Genomic DNA, 17,538 nt, shown 5'->3' with positions numbered 1-17,538 from the left:
AGTGCTAACAGAGGCTGTAGTTTGAACAGATTCCACAATGAAACGAAAGCTCGAGGGCAGTCTCGGAATAGAACTAGAAGCAGAAGTCATGATCATGAAGTTTTAGTGGCCACCAATAAACTACAGGATAAACTAATAGGAGAAGCAAAACATAAGGAATTAGAGAGTTGGAGGTTGGATTTTATTCTTAGGTACCAGATAGGAGACAGCCAGCCCCGTCACATAGATGGATTTGCACTGAAAAAATCCTTCCCGATGGAATTTATAAGGCTAAAGCGAGGCTTGTCGTGAGGGGTTTTGAAAAGGACTGGGTGATACTGATGTTAGAGTGGACTCTCCCATGCTAGAAAAAAGTAATCTTGAAAAATTTTTTGGCTCTTTTGGCCACATATTCATGGGAGTGTAGATCCATTGACATAAATGTTGCATTTCTGTAAGGTGATACACTTCTTTCTGAAAAGTATGTGAAACCACCTAAAGAGGCAGCAGGTGCAGAAGGAAATTATGAAAACTGAACAAATGTGTCTAAGGCCTTAATGATGCTTCCAGGGTGTGGTATTTCTCAGTGACATCTGTTTTGTTGAAAATTCTTTGTGTTCAACTAAAGACAGATCCTGCAATGCTTTATTGGTACCATAAAGGGAAACTTTCAGACATCCGCATGTTGCATGCTGATTATTTCTTATGGGGTGGTACTGCGGATTTTGAGAAATGTTATTAATTAGATTAGGGCAGAATTTAAGATTGGGAGTCAGGCTTGCGGGACCTTTAAATAAATATTAAGCAGACTAAGTCTGGAATAAGTTTGAATCAACAATCCTATTTAGAGAGTGTGTTACTCCCATCCCGATTATCGTGTTAGATCATCTTTCTGTGATGACCTATCTAAAGTGGAGACTGAGCAATTGCGAAACCTGGTGGGTCAATTAAACTGGTTGGGCTCTCAATCTAGGCCTGATGCATGTTTTGATGTGCTGGAGTTAACCACAATGATGAAACATCCAAAAGTGGAGAATGTTTTAAGGGCAAATAAACCATTGAAAAAAATCTAGAGAAATGTGTGTTGAAGTTCCCATCCTTAGGTGGCCCAAAGAACATGAATCTCACAATTTTTTGTGATGCTTCACAAGCTAATCTTGCTGATGGGTATTCAAATGCAGCTGGTTTCATAGCTTTTCTGATGGGTGAAAATGGGAAATGTTGTCCTTCAGCTTGAGAGGCTAAGAAAATAAGACAGGTTGTTAAAAAGCATTTTAGCTGCGGAAACACTAGGTCTTGTGGAGGCAGGGGATATGGGGTTCTATTTGTCAAATATTTTGGGTGGAATTCTGAACAAGGGACATACTGAAGATAGGATATTCATTGAATAGTTCTTTGTGGGACAATGTCTGAGTGAGAAAAGGTTGTGTATTGACCTCGCTGGATTGAAACAAATGCTGGAGAGAAAGGAAATCTCCAAACTTAAATGGGTAGATGCAAGTCATCAGCAACCAACTGTTTCAGAAAAAGAAATGCTAGTACAAAGAAACTGTTAGAGGTGCTAGAGGACGGACATCTCACAATGCAATACTTTGTGCATAATATGGAATTTATCTTGAAATATCGTTTGAGTATGTTAATCCAAGTTGTATTGTAAAAAAGGGAATGTGTTAATTGTGTGCCAATGGTTTGATTATTTGCAAGTGAAGGGTGTTAATTGGGGTCTTAGTTGAGCACTTATAAGCACTGAGACTTGGAGGGTTTGAGTGAGGAGCTGCAGGTTTGTAATCCTTTTATTCTGCACAATAAACGTGCAACTGAGTAAATATAGGCTCCAGCATTATCCTTCCATAACAAGCTTTCTGGAATTTAACTTCCATTAGTTACACTTTGCCAACCTGAAATGCCCCATTTATCCTGACTCTCTGTTTCCTGTTAGTTGGCCAATCCTCTATCCATGCTATTACCCCAACACCATGAGCTCTTATCTTGTGAAGTAACCTTTTGTGTGTGATCTTATCGAATGCCTTTTGGAAATCCAAATATACTACATCTACTGCTACCCCTTTATCCACCCTGCTTGTTACATCCTCAGAGAATTCTTTAAAAGAAAATTGTTAAACATGATTTACCTTTCATAAAACCATGTTGACTCTACCTGATTGCATTATGATTTTCTAAATGTTCTGCTACTACTAACTTAATGGATTCTAGCATTTCCCAATGACAGATGTTGGGCTAACTAGCCTATTGTTTCCTGCTTTCTGTCACCCACTTTCTTGAATAGGGGTGTTACATTTGCTATTTTCCAATCTGTTGGGACCTTTCCAGAATCTAGGGAATTGTGGAAGATTACAACAAATGCATTCACTATCTCTGCAGTCACTTCTTTTAAGACCTTAGGATGCAGGCCATCAGGTCCAGGGGACTTGTCAGCCTATAGTCCCATTAGTTTTCCTAGTACTTTTATCCTCTAGTGAAAGCAATTATTTTAAGTTCCTCCCTCCCTTTTGCCTCTTGATTTTCTGCTATTTTTGGAATGCTTTTTGCCTTCTACAGTATAGATAGATGCAAAATACTTGTTCAGTCTCTGTCATTTCCTTGTTTCCCATTAATTCCCCAGTCTCATGTTCTCAGGAACCAACACTTACTTTAGCTGCTCTCTTCCTTCCTACAAGATGCACCGCAGCCACTTGCCAAGGCTTCTTCGACAGTACCTTCCAAACTCTTGACCTCTACCATCTAAGAGGACAAGGGGGAAACTCCATGACCTCCAAGTCCCCCTTTAACCACACACCATCCTGACTTGGACTTATATCGCTGTTCCTCCATTGTCACTGAATCAAAACCCTGGAAGTTGCTACCAAACAGCAGTCTGGGTGGAACTACATCACATGAACTGCAGTGGCTCAAAGGTAATTAGGGATGGGCAATAAAGGCTACACATTCCAAGAATTAATTTTTTAAAAATTTAAACAAATCCACAGGAAGACTAGACTGACGATAGGCAGCCCATCATCCTCACTCATTCGACCTGCTCATATAGATAAATCGCACTGAAACAGTATGAAGAAGTTACAGGTTGTCCAACTTGGCCACAAGTCCAGGCTAACATCTTACCTCTCGTCCACATGTTGAAGCTGTTGAGCGTAGCGGGAGCAGAGATCTCGAGCTGTGGTGCCGGGGCTGAGCCCACAGTATAGCTGGAATACATCGTGCAGACTAGCACGTTTGTGTCCTGTGTGCAAAGGCAGCAATTAACAGGTCTTCAAAGGGCTGTGACTTCTGTAGGACCCATCCCCCCTCCAGAAGAGCAGTTTGAAACTACATTTACATCCAGTGCCATTGACAACATAGAAAACTTTAGAGCATTCAGTCCAATACACCCACTCTCTATCATGACTGATTTCAACTCTAAGGAGTAACTAGTGTCTTATGTAGCACCATCAATACCTCTTTGTATTTGCAGTTTCTCTCTCTTATGATACAGTCTAGTATCCTGAATGTTTATTATTTTTAAAACTACAAACACTGGGCTGATGTTTCCAGAATAATCCCGAGATCCACACAATATTTTGTGACTGTTCCATTCAATATACTAACAAAGGAATCAGTGTTGGTGCTAATGTAATACAGCGATTGTCTGCTAATTTAGCAGAGGATGGGTTAACCACCTGCAGTAAAATAGCCAACTGAGCCATGTCATACTTACACAGCAAGCATTTGTTCAGGATCAACAGTATTTTCTAGGGTATAACCCCTCTCTTGGTTCCTCACTCCCATATCAGTTATTTTATAGTGAACTTCACTTGCCATCTACAGGCTGAGTTTCCTAACTGATCCAAATCCTTCTGAATCTATTTGGATTGTTCCTCATTAGTTGTTCTGCCTCCAATGTTAGCATCAGATCTCTTTTAATGTCTTATCCAAATGATGTGACTTTTGGGTCCCCATTTAAAGGACGATTCACTCATAACCTCTTTTCATCTTAAAGTTTCCATTTATTGGAAATTCTCTCTCCTGTTTTGGAAAAGTTAACCAATTTTCTTGCTGGAATACAGTTTCACAGGTGGAACTGGAACCGGAACCAGATTTGGCTCCACAGGTGCTGGTTACCATATACCATTCCACAGGTTCTGGTTGCGGGCTACTATTCCGCTGGTCTGGAGTGCCCTTTGATACCTTGTCCAAATGCCATTATCCTGAGCAATTGACTGGAGAACCCAATCATGTTCTAATCCAATATTCACATACCTCCAAAAAAGGTCAGTGGATGTTGATGAAGAATGGGAACTCTGGACAACTTTTTCTGCTCCCTAACCCAGGGTTTGTCACTCTGGCAGATATCAACACAGTGGATCTGGGACAGATCTGCATGGCCCAGCTACACGAGAGAAATGTGGAGACAAAGTCCCGTCTTCACATTGAGGATACCCTCCGTCATGTTGTGTGGCACTACCACCATGCTAAATGGGATAGATTCCGAACAGATCTAGCAATGCAAAACTGGGCATCTGTGAAGCACTGTGGACCATTATCAGCAGCAGAATTGCACTTAACCACAATCTGTAACCTCATGGTCCAGCATATCCCCCAATCTACCATTACCATCAAGCTGGGGGACCAACCCTGGGTCAATGAAGAGTGCAGGAAGGCATGCTAGGAGCAGCACCAGGCATACTTCAAAATGAGGTGTCAACCTGGTGAAGCTACGACCCAGGACTACTTGCATGCCAAACAGCATAAGCAGCATGCGATAGACAGAGCTAAATGATCCCATAACTAATGGATCAGATCTAAGCTCTGCAGTTCTGCCACATCCAGTCATGAATGGTGGTTGACAATTAAACAACTAACTGGAACAGGTGGCTCCACAAATATCCCCATCCTCAATGATGGGAGAGGCCAGCACATCAGTGCAAAAGATAAGGCTGAAGCATTTGCAACAATCTTCAGCCAGAAGTGATGAGTGGATGATCCATCTCGGCCTCCTCCTGAAGTCCCCAGCATCACAGATGCCGGACTTCAGCCAATTCGATTTACTCTGCGTGATATCAAAAAACGACTGAAGGCACTGGAAATTGCAAAGGCTATGGGCCCTGACAACATTCCGACAATAGTACTGAAGACCTGTGCTCCAGAACTAGCCGCGCTCCTAGCCAAGCTGTTCCAGTACAGCTACCACACTGGCATCTACCCGGCAACATGGAAAATTGCCCATGTATGTCTTGTACACAAAAAGCAGGACAAATCCAACCCGTCCAATTACCGTCTTATCAGTCTACTCTGTAAAGTGATGGAAGGTGTCGTCGACAGTACCTATCAAGCAGCACTTACTTAGCAATAACCTACTCAGTGACGCTCAGTTTGGGTTCTGCCAGGGCCACTCAGCTCCTGATCTCATTACAGTCTTGGTTCAAACATGGACAAAAGAGTTGAACTCCAGAGGTGAGATGAGAGTGACAGCCCTCGACATCAAGGAAGCATTTGACCAAGCATGGCATCAAAGAGCCCTAGCAAAACTGGAATCAGGGGGAAAACTCTCCGCTGTTTGGAGTCGTACCTAGCACAAAGGAAGATGCTTGTGGTTGTTGAAGGTCAATCATCTGAGCCCCAGGACATCACTGCAGGAGTTCCTCATTGTGGTGTCCTAGGCCCAACCATCTTCAGCTGCTTCATCAATGACCTTCCTTCAACTATAAGGTCAGAAGTGCGGATGTTCACCAGTGATTGGACAATGTTCAGCACCATTTGGCAACTCCTCAGATACTGAAGAAGTCCGTGTAGAAATGGAGCAAAACCCTGGACAATATCCAGGCTTGGGCTGATAAGTGGCAAGTAACATTCGCGCCACACAAGTGTCAGGCAATGACTATTTCCAACAAGAGAGAATCTAACCATCTCTCCTTGACATTCAATGGCAGAATTCCCCCACTCTCAACATCCTGGGGGGGTGGGGGGGGGGGCAGTACCATTGACCAGAAACTGAACTGGAGTAGCCATATAAATACCGCAGCTACAAGAGGAGGTCAGAAGCTAGGAATCTGTGGCAAGCAACGCACCTCCTGGAGTGTGATGGAATACTCTCCACATGCCTGGATGGGTGCAGCTCCAACAATACTCAAGTAGCTCGACACCATCCAGGACAAAGCAGCCTGCTTGAGTGGCACATCATCTACAAACGTTGGCTCGTTCACTACCGATGCACAGTGACAGCAGTATGTACCCAATCTACGAGATGCACTGCAGCAACGCACCAAGCTCCTTCAATAGCACCTTTCAAACCCATAACCTCTACCACCTAGAAGGACAAGGGCAGCAGATGCATGGGAATACCACCACCTGCAAAGCTTTCTCTCCAAGCCACACATCATCCTGACTCGGCACTAGATAGCCGTTCCTTTACTGTCACTGGGTCAAAATCCTGGAACTCCCTTCCTAACAGCACTGTAGGTGTACCTACCCCACATGGACTGCAGCAGTTCAAGCAGGCAGCTCACCACCACCTTTTCAAGGGCAATTAGGGATGGGCAATAAGTGCTGGCCTAGCCAGTGACGCCCACATCCCAGGAACTTTAAAAAAAAAACTGTTTTCTCTTAGGTCTGTATGAGTGGCCCGAAGCAAGTCATTGCTGAGGGTTGAAGTGTTCATCAAAATGTAAGCGTGTGCTGTTACGACTGACAGCTCTGGTCAAAGCCCCCAATCAAAAGATACGATTCTGATTGTGGTGGGAGAAACGCACTGTTAATTCAATCCCATCCCTCCAAAGATCGCCTATCATTTTAAACTTTCCAAATTAAAGACCCAGCCAAATTGTACCATTTATTAACCCCAATATGAGGCTAACCAAACCAGGTGTCTTTAAACCAACAAATTAACCATTTAATTAGAAAAACTAAATTTCTAAACACTAAGATAGAAACATTTAAAATAGAAAAAAAATTACACTTCTGCCGCAGGTGAAAAAGTCCAATGTTGCTTGAAGTCCTCACAGCTATCCGATGGGGGAGAAAAAAGTTCTTCAACAGAAGAACAGCCCATAGTCTAATTCTAGCAGTAAGTGATGCTTTCCTTCTGCAGCGATGAATTTCAACAATTAACGACTTGCAAACACTTTTAAAATGAATCAATTTGCTTAAAAATTTTTGAGGGATAAAAGATTGTCACAGTCTAACTTCCCTTCCGTCAGTTTAAATCAGAGATCTGTGTTTTGGCTAGCCTTTTTTTTTTGAATTTTGAGATATAATAAACAAACAGACTAAATTCTCTTCCTTCAGTTGAAAGGGGCCGAGAGTCTTCTTTCAGGTGCTAACACACAGCTGTCTGTCTGTGTCCTGTTAGAACAGGCTGTTTGCACTATAAGCCAGTTCAAAATTGAATTGTAACAAATGTATCTCTCGATGCTCAGTCCAAGTGGCTGTATCCAAGGTAACGAGAATGCACCCTTTGAATCGCAGTCTCCGAATGGCTGTGTCCAAGGCAACTCTTTGATTCAGTCTTTACAGCTTGCTGCCTTAAAGCAATACAGCTCTTTTCCAGCCTTAAAGGCACACCGCATTCTTCCCGGAAAAAAAACTACAGGATCGTAACAGTGCCTTTTGCTTTAAGGCTTCACATAGTTACTGCTGAATTGGGAAGTATGTTGTTGAATCACACAGCACTCATAAGAGATAACCAACAATAATTTGATAAATGTCCGGTTAGTGATGGAGATTGGGTAACTACGAGCTTCCAAGGTTGCTCAATTGCTGCAGGAATTATCCGAGTCTTTTCTGAAATTAGCCTCCCCCAAGAGTCAGCATTACTCGTAGCAGGGAAGGGTAATGCATGCAGTCTTAAAGATAGGGCTGTTATTGCTGGGCATGACAGCTTTTTATTGTATGTTTGTAATTTAAAACTATAAAATAGGTCAAGTTAAGAGCACAAGAAATAAAAGTGTTAGATCGTTAGGCCCTTTGAGCCTGCTCCACCATTGAATATGATGGTGGCTGATCTGCTACCTCAACTCCACCTTCTCACATTATCGCCATATCCCTTAATTCCCCTAGTATCCTAAAATATATCAATCTCTGCCTTGAATACACGTAACAACTGAGCAGCCACAGCTTTCTGAGACAGAGAATTCCAAAAATCCATGACGCTTTGAGTGAAGAAATTTCTCATCTCAGTCCTAAATGGCCAATGCCTTATTGTGAAACTATGCTCCCCAACTAGGAAAAATCCTCCCAGCATTTACCCTACGCCCTTTCAGAATCTTTTAATGTTTCAATGAGATCACCTCTTATTCATTTAAATTATAAGGAATATTGTCCCAGTCAATTCAATCTCCCGTCATAGGACGATCCCCTCATCCGAGGAATCAATCAATGTTGCAATCCCTCCAAGGCAAGTATATCCTTCCTTAGGTAAGGAGACCAAAACTGTACACAGTACTCCAGGTGTAATCTCACCAAGGCCCTATATAACTGCAGTAAGACTTCTTTACTGCTATACACAAATCCCTTTGTAAAGACTAACATATTATTTGATTTCCGAATTGCTTGTACCACCTGCATGTTAACTTTCTGTGATTCGTGTACAAGGACACCTAGGTCCCTCTGAATACCAACATTTCCCAGCCTCTCACCATTTAAAAAAAATACTCTGCTTTTCTATTTTTCCTTCCAAAGTGGATAAATTCACAATTCCCCATATTATATTCCATCTACCATGTTCCTTCCCACTCACCTAACCTGTCTACAATCCTTTGCAGGCTCTGTGTGTTCTCCTCACAGCTTACTTTTGCAGCTGTATCATGATCAATCTTGGTATGTAGAATGAGCATGATGGGTGCAGACAGCAAAATGCCATTTGATTTTCAATGCCTTTTCACTGAACAGAAATATTCACCATACCTGGCTTAGCAACATACGCCAGGCACTCTTCCTGCAAGGACTTGTCATCCACCAGATCCTGCACCCTGGGAGTTGGGCAGTACACATTAGAATACTGCAGAGGGGAAAGGAACAGAAAGCAGTTAAACAGCAACAGAACTACAGATCAATGTGATTAGAGCAAGTTCAGTAAAACACAAGGGTTTATTTTACATTAAGGGGAGAGGAGAGCTGGCAGAGAAGCAGCAGCTAATTCCAAACTACAATTTGTAAGCATATACATAGCAACCATCCACCATCTAGAAAGAGGGATGACCCAAGTTCAGGAGACCAGGATGTAGAAGCGGTTTGGGTAGAGATGAGAAATCATGAAGGCAAGAAGTCACTTGTGGGAGTGGTGTACAGGCCACCTAACATTAACCACTCTGTAGGATGGGGTATAAAGGAAGAAATGATGGCAGTTTGTCAGGAAGGTACAGTGATAATTATGGGGGATTTTAACCTACATGTAGACTGGAAAAATCAGATGGGCAGACATAGCCTAGATGAGGAGTACATAGAATGTTTTTGGATAATTTCTTGGAACAATACATTCTGGAGCCAACCAGAGAGCATGTTTTGTGCAACGAGATAGGATTAATTAATGACCTCGTAGTTAAGGTAGCAGCAATCATAATATGATTGAATTTTGCATTCAGTTTGAGGGAGACAAGAGTGGGTCCAAGACTAGTATCTTAAACTTAAATAAGGGCAATTAGGAGGGCATGAAAGCAGAGCTAGCTAAAGTAAACTGGCAAATCAGGTTAAGGGATAGGTCAATAGCGATACAGTGGCAGACATTTAAGGGCATATTTCAAAATACACAGGATACATTTCAACGAGAAAGAAAAATTCCAAGGGTGGCACACGCTATCCGTGGTTAACTAAAACAGTTAAAGATAGTATCAAACTTAAAGAAAAAGCCTATAATTGTGCAAAGATGGGAGGCAGGTCAGAAGATTGTACAGAGCTTACTAGACTAATACCTGGAATGGGCGGGCTGTCTTACGAAGGAAGACTGGATGGACTAGGTTTGAATCCGCTGGAATTTAGAAGAGTAAGAGGAGACTTGATTGAAACATATAAAGATCCCGAGGGGTCTAGACAGAGTGTATGTGGAAAGGATGTTTCCCCTTGTGGGTGAATCTAGAATTAGGGTCACTGCTTCAAAATAAAGGGTCGCCCATTTAAGACAATGGAGGAGAAAATTTTTTTCGAGGGTCGTGGGTCTTTGGAATTCTCATCCTCAAAAGGCGGTGGAAGCAGAGTCTTGGAATATTTTTAAGGCAGAGGTAGAGAGATTCTTGATGAGCAAGGGGGTGGAAGGCTATCGGGGGTAGGTGGAAATATTGAATAATCAGTTCAACCATGAACTTATTGAATGGCGGAGCGGGCTTGAAGGGCCGAGTGGCCTACTCCTGCTCCTAATTCATAAGTTCGTATGTACACTCACCTGGAATATTGGGACCAAAGTCACAACTCCGTAGTACCTGCAAGACAAGGGCACACATTACATTCAGAGTGCAACTCGCACTCAGTGAACACTAGCACCATTCCAGGAATGTGTGTGCAATATAACACATCGTTCTGGGTAAGTTATTCATCGTGCTGAATGTGGCAGGACAGACCCATTTTAGAGGTAGGACAAATTAGGACATCATGAAGAATGGAATGAAATAAAGTCCCTTGGTTTATTAAAGCCTCTTCATCCCAAATGACCATAAATATTCTGAGCTGCTATGCACTCTACTCCAACTCACGGAACCTTCTGAGGGGGATAAACAATCACATATAAATTACTTCAGCCCAAATTCCCACATCCTGATCACGAGTTTATGAAGCTCCTGAAAAAAGCATTAAAACCTCAAAAGAGCAAAAGATTTAAGACAGAGATGAACGAGAGATTTAAGTCAGTGGGCAAGATGGAAAAGATAGAAAAAGCAATGTAAATTTAAGATCAATGGGAAGAGGAACCTCATCATGAGGCTGAGGGGAAAGTGCATCATCGCATTGAAACTGGCGGAGAAACGCACAGAGAGTCTGGTAGATGATGTTATGGAACAAAAGCAAAACATTGGAGATGCTTGAAATCTGAAATAAAAACTGAAAATGCTAGAAATACTCAGCAGATCTGGCAGCATCTGCAGAGAGAGAAACAGAGTTAATGGATCAGAGGGGAGCGTGCTTAAAACTCTCCATTTAATGACATTTTCTCCAGACTATTTTGAAGTGACACTCAAACTATTTCTAAAACATTATCGAACTGCAAACTTGGCTTCTTGTGGAGGCTGGGCCTTTATTTTGTATAATGACCTTTCACCAGAACTCTGATGTAATGGAACTCACTGCCCATAATTTTGATAAATTTAACTTTGTTCTAAATTTTAAAGATGACACTGATGATTTTACTTGGATGCCCGAGTTACTATCAAGCACAGTTAGTCGAACAAAGACAAGTTGTCTCGTAAAATAGCTTTATCTAATTTTTTTCAAGTCAATCCACGGTGCAGAGCAGTGGAAAGTTTATTTTGTACTTGGGATGTGGCATTTGTTGCCCTGAAGTGATGGTGGCCTTCTCCTTAAATCGCTGCAGTCTATGTGCTGACTGGACTCCTGCTAAGAAGTGCATTTGATGATTTTAACCCAGTGATGATGAAGTGAAGGAATACAAAAGTCCAAATCAAGTCGTGTGCCTCAGAGTGGAACTTGAAGGTGATGGTGTCCTCATGAACTTGCTGCTCTTGTCCTTCTTGGTTATAAAGGCTGGGGGCAAGGCAGGTGCTGTTAAAGCAAGCTTTGAGTTGCCACAGTGCACCCTGTGGACAGTACATACTGCAACAGTGTCAAGAGTGGATATTGAGTTCAATGGCAGAGATGTAGATGAAGCGAATTGCTCTGTCCTAGCTGGTGTTGAGCTATGACTCTTGTTGGGGCTGTATCCATCCAGGCAAGTGGGGGATATTCCATCATACTACTGGCTTCAGTCTTCTGGGCGGCCAACAGCTTTTGAGGGGGCAGAAGATTAGCCATTTTCCCCAGAGTCCACAGCCTCTGCCCTGCTCTTGTAGCTATGGTTGATCCAGATAAGTGTGCAATCATTGGTGATCTCGCGGATGTTAACTGTGGGGTAATCAGCAAAGGTGATGCCACTGGAGTCAAAGGAGGCACGTGGGACTTATCTTGGCAAAGATGGTCATTAACTGGAACAAACATTACCTGCCGAGCCTGGATAGATTGTTCAGGGCCTGCTCTAGGCTATCTTGGGCTGCTTCAGTATCAGAGGAGCTGTGTCTGGAGCTGAACACTGGACAGTGGTTAGTGAACAGCTCCACTCCTGACCTTAAGACAGTGGGAAGGTCAATAATGCAATAGCTGAATGTGGGTAAGCTGAGGGCACTTTTCTGAACAACTACAAATGTTGTTAAAGAATAACAGTTCTTAAAAATTCACGAAGGTCATGAAATGTCCCTGAGAATTAGAAAGTGACAAACATAACTCAGTTGAACTTCTCATTCTTTAATGTACATACAGATGGGGGAATGGTTAAAGCTTTTAACTGACTACTTTTATTTCAAGATTTGTGGTACATACAAATATGCAAATTATAGAATGATACAGAACAGACAGCCATTCGGCCCATAATGCCAATAAAGCTATCCAATTAGTCCCATTCACCGAGTCTTTCCCCATAGCCCTGCAAACCTTTCCTTTTCAAGAAAGTATTCAATTCCTTTTTGAAAGTTACTACTCTGTTTCCAACACCCTTTCAAGCATTGCATTCCCGATTGTGACAACTCGGTGTAAAAAAAAAACCCTCATGTCACCCTGGCTCAATATGTACTTGAAAGGAAACTGCAAGCATACACACACTGCACAATGAAATCACATGGAAACCTAAGAGGGAAAAGCATTTCAAATGATTTTCAGCAGGATGATCACTAAACACATTGATCCCACCCGACTACATAAACCATTCAATTAAGCGGTAATTAAAACCTTATTGTGCAAAATCGCTGAGGTTGCCAAGGTGGACTGAATGGGCAGAAAACAGTCAACCATTCTGATACTAAAATTACAATGTAAAAAAATCTTGGGGAGGGAACTGAGAGGTAAAATGCTTGAGAAAAATTGAATCTGTGGTGTATTTAACTTGGGAATATTTCTGATAGGCAGCCAGAGGGAGCTTTACTCATGCTGTACCTGGCATGGGACTGTTTGTTGGGACAATGTAGAGGGAGCTTTACTCTGTATCTAACCCATGCTGTACCTACCTGGAAGTATTTGATGGGACAATGTAGAAGGAGCCTTACTCTGTATCCAACCTGCACTTGGCTAGACTTGTTTAGTTAACTATTTTAGAAAACGTTCTCCAGTATCAAATCGACTCTAAGCAATGCGTAAACTGACATTGTCTGTTCTACCACTGACAAGTCACATCTTGATCAGCACACTCAAAACCAGTCATAAAAGCGTGGGGGGGAGTGGGTGGTGGGGGTTGGAAATGGCCAGGTATTGTATTAATAGTTGAGAATTTCTCATTAAAGCTCCATTTGCCCAACTACAGTCAGCTGGGATGAAATAGTTTGCAAGAGACTGATTTGCTCTGTCCTACTCACAGTAAATTCTGTACGGCAATCCGCACCAAGTTCAACTCCACATCTGCTTCAGCTGAGATCTTCTGGATATGACGGAATCCATCGACGTATGGCAGAATCTGAGGGAGATACCATTAGCTAAAGCTTAGCGCAAAGCCACCGACACAAGTGCTCAATGACTATCATCACTGGACAATTGCTTAGCCAAGCAAGTTCCCACAGTGCTTTAGGTGTTCAGTGACTCCTACAATAGCCTCATGCAGGATATATACCCACATTTCTGTACACAGAATGCTGAAAATGTGGAACTCGCTGCCACATGAAATGGTTGAAGTAGATAGCACTAACATATTTAAGGGGAGGCTTTATGTATACATGATGCATACAGCACCAGCCATGTGTGGTCAGCTGGTTACAGTGATACTGCACAAGCCACGAGGTCAGTTGGACACACTAAAACTGAGCAATTTCCCCATACCAGCTTGGGGGTTAATGCACCCAACAATAAGGTGACATGAGGGCGGCGCAGTGGTTAGCACTGCAGCCTCACAGCTCCAGGGACCCGGGTTCAATTCTGGGTACTGCCTGTGTGGAGTTTGCAAGTTCTCCCCGTGTCTGCGTGGGTTTTCTCCGGGTGCTCCGGTTTCCTCCCACAAGCCAAAAGACTTGCAGGTTGATAGGTAAATTGGCCATTATAAATTGTCACTAGTATAGGTAGGTGTTAGGGAAATATAGGGACAGGTGGGGATGTTTGGTAGGAATATGGGATTAGTGTAGGATTAGTATAAATGGGTGGTTGATGTTCGGCACAGACTCGGTGGGCCGAAGGGCCTGTTTCAGTGCTGTATCTCTAATCTAATGATCATGCAATACCCAAAAATGGCAAAACACGAAGTTGTGTCTTCAAATCACAAGGTAATTCTGGATGAGTAAGGCTATGCAGCCCACCTTAGGTTCATATTCAGAAAGCTCCTACAGTCCCCCACCATTGCATCCCATTATTTTTTTTAATAATTCCAGAATTTACACCTCCACTATCCTGGAGTCCTTTCATGCGTTGATCACTGTGTGTGAAGAAGAATTTCCTAATATGACCTGTACACTTTTAACTACTCTGAGCCTGTGTCCACTTTTCTATTTTTGTCATTTTAATATCCCAGATTTACATTTTCCATACCATTTATCATCTAATATACCTCCATAAGATCACCACTAGGACACTGACTTTCGAGAACTCAATCTTCTCCAGTCTTTTGCATAATCTTGAAGTTAGGGATCACTCAAACCTCTCTCACTACCTCCAACGGCTGAATGCTTCCAGTGTTCCAGTAACTGGTGGTACTCAAGGTGTAGTCTGATCAGAGCAGTGTATATTCCAATCGCCGACTTTCTGAACATCCAGGAAAGGAAGCAGTTCCTTGGCCTACTGCACTTTTACAGTGTCTGCAGTTTCTTACAGAAAGCATAGGCTTCTGGCAGAGTCAGGTTTTCACATACATACAGCATTCAAACAACTCCCTGTTCTTCTCATGACCTCCCTCTCACCTGCTGCGTAGTGAGGTCCCAGTGGATTTTGATAAAATCCTCTTTACACTCGGTGAACACTGGCACATCATACTCCTGTACCACAGGCTGGTCTCTCCGCTGGGCAATCACCTTCAGATGAATGGTATTGGATTCATCTACAAGAACGACAAACCATAGCTTACTTAGAACGCAGCACCGTGCACCTCTGTCCCCAAAAGTATTGGAAGACATTAAAAAAAAAAGGATTGCTTCTTTCAAGCACTCTGCTTTGCCTTCCTAGCTCCATGTTCTCTTCACTATTAAATCAGTTTCCAACTGGCAAGAGTCACTGATAATGGGGCTAAAAATTGCACTGTGGGTGAATCTTAACTGCCCTAAGCAGGTCACTCAGTTGCATCAAACCACTGCAAAGAATAACGAGGACTACAAATGGTTCAAGAAGGTGGCCAACCATCACCTTTTCAACGAAAATAGATAATAAACGCAGGCTTTGCCAGTGATGCCCACATCCCGGGAATGAACAAAGAAAAACTTGCTCAGGGGTTAATGATAACAATGTACCTTCAAAATTTGCATTTTATAAGCCAATATGATTGATACTTGAGCCTGAATTTTAATTTGGAGGTGTGTTACCTATAGTGGGGAGGCAAGGGGCAGTGTTTTGAGGTCTGGAAATGCAGAAGAATGGGTTTCCCGAACATCCTGCTGCTTTAACTACAGGGCTCCTTTAAATGTTTTTCTGTTGGTTTCCTGCCCACAGCTAACCTGATTGACAGGCTAAGGGGCCTGTTGGGTGAGGAAGCCTGCAAAACAAGGTCACAGGCGAGGACAGCAATTAGGTCTGGAGTGGGGGCTGCTGGTGTGAGTAGATGGTTGCAGGAGAGCAGATGGCAGGAGACGGTCGCAGATGAATTGTCAGGTTGGGGGCAGGGTGGGGCTTTACTGGGTAGCCCATTGAGCCTGTCAGAAACCCACCTACTCCTTCTGGCTCACAAGCAATGCTGTTAAGGCAGTTCCTTCATGGATTCAGTCCTTTCATCTGTCAGCTATCCCGAAGCTGACGAGATAAAATCAGAGTGATTGCTAAAATGAAGGTAGGCAGCCTCACTAATATTTAAAGCAGCGATCCAACACCCGCAAACAGATTGGTTGCCCGCTCCTCGTCCCATCTCCATTAAAAATGGAAGTGGGCAGCTTGGGCTCCCGTTTCAGAATTTTAACATCTGACCCAACACATCTCACCCGTTTTGGGATTAAGATTCAGCTTTGGTCTTTGTTTGCCATATCTATTACAATACAGTCAAACACAAATCAATCATAGCAAAATTAACAGGTAAACTACACCAAACATATGGTGCAGGACAGGAATCTTACAATTCAGTACCAGAAGTGAACCATGCTCCAAGAACATCCAATTAAGTTAGATGTCAAGATATTGTAGAGACAACTTTCCTCAGGATTAAGCAAAAACCCAGACAAGGTAGGTGATGAGAAATCTAAGTGAATAACCAGCAGAGAAAGTTGGGTGGTCAGCAGTTTAGTGGGAATCGAACAGAGGGAGCAGGTGGTCGTCTTATGGACAAGATGAGTTTGGAAAGAGCATGAAGAGAGATGGGAGAGAAACTAGAGAAGGATGCAAGTTCAGGAATTCATTGATGTCCTTCAGGGAAGGGAAACTTCCACCCCTACCTGGTCTGGCTCCAGCCCCATGTACCTGGCTCTTGTCAGGACAACTAGGGATGGGCAATAAGTACTACCTTGCTGGTGTGGCCCACATCCCAAGAATAAATAATAAAACAAAAGATCCTGTTGGAGAGTAAACTGATTACAGTTGAAGTGGCAGCTGATGATCTTACAATTAGGAACAGCAGGCAGCCATTCGACCCTTCGAGCTTGCTCCGCCATTCGACAAGATCATTGTTGATTTGACTGCGGTCTCAACTCCACTTTCCTGTTTGACCCCCATAACCCTTAACTCACTTGTCCATCAAAAAATCTATCTAACTCAGCCTTGAATAAAGTCAATAACCCAGCCTCCACTGTTTTCTGGGAGAGAGAAATCTACAGACTAATGACCCTCAGAGAAAAAAATTCTCCTCATCTCCGTTTTAAAAAGGGAGACCTCTTAAACTGTGTCCATTAGTCCCCACAAGAGGAAATAGCTTCCCAGTATCCATCCTATCAAGTTCCATCAAGATCTTGTATGTTTCAGTAAGATCATCTCTCATTCTTCTAAACTCCAATGGGTAAAGGTCTAACCTGTTCAACCTTTCTTCAGTAGCTAAATCCTTCATCCCAGGAATGAGTCGAGTGAACCTTCTCTAAACTGCCTCTAATGCAATTATATCCTTTTCCAGATAAGGAGACCAAAACTGTACACAATACTCCAGATGTGGTCTCACCAAGATCCTGTACAGCTGCAGTAAAACTTCCCTACTTTTATACTTGATTCTCCTTGCAATGAATGCCAACATTCAATTTGCCTTCCTAATCATTTGTTGTACCTGCTTACTACCCTTTTGTG

General features: G+C 42.7%; 1 protein-coding gene across 1 annotated transcript in view; it reads right to left on the bottom strand.

Moving 5' to 3' along the window:
- nprl2 (NPR2 like, GATOR1 complex subunit) overlaps window positions 1-17,538 on the bottom strand; it is a 39,683-nt gene that overhangs the window by 12,788 nt on the left and 9,357 nt on the right. The window contains exons 5-9 of the mRNA XM_068052297.1: window positions 15,033-15,169; window positions 13,509-13,606; window positions 10,346-10,382; window positions 8,875-8,968; window positions 3,100-3,217 (exon numbers count right to left, since the gene is read on the bottom strand). Coding sequence (XP_067908398.1) covers window positions 3,100-3,217; window positions 8,875-8,968; window positions 10,346-10,382; window positions 13,509-13,606; window positions 15,033-15,169 — 484 coding nt within the window. The remainder of the gene's footprint in view (window positions 1-3,099; window positions 3,218-8,874; window positions 8,969-10,345; window positions 10,383-13,508; window positions 13,607-15,032; window positions 15,170-17,538) is intronic.

The sequence above is a fragment of the Heterodontus francisci genome, chromosome 19 (assembly GCF_036365525.1).
Source record: "Heterodontus francisci isolate sHetFra1 chromosome 19, sHetFra1.hap1, whole genome shotgun sequence".
NCBI classification, from domain to species: Eukaryota; Metazoa; Chordata; class Chondrichthyes; order Heterodontiformes; family Heterodontidae; genus Heterodontus; species Heterodontus francisci.
Note: the sequence above shows the minus strand (reverse complement) of the source record. Positions and strands in the feature narration are given on the sequence as shown.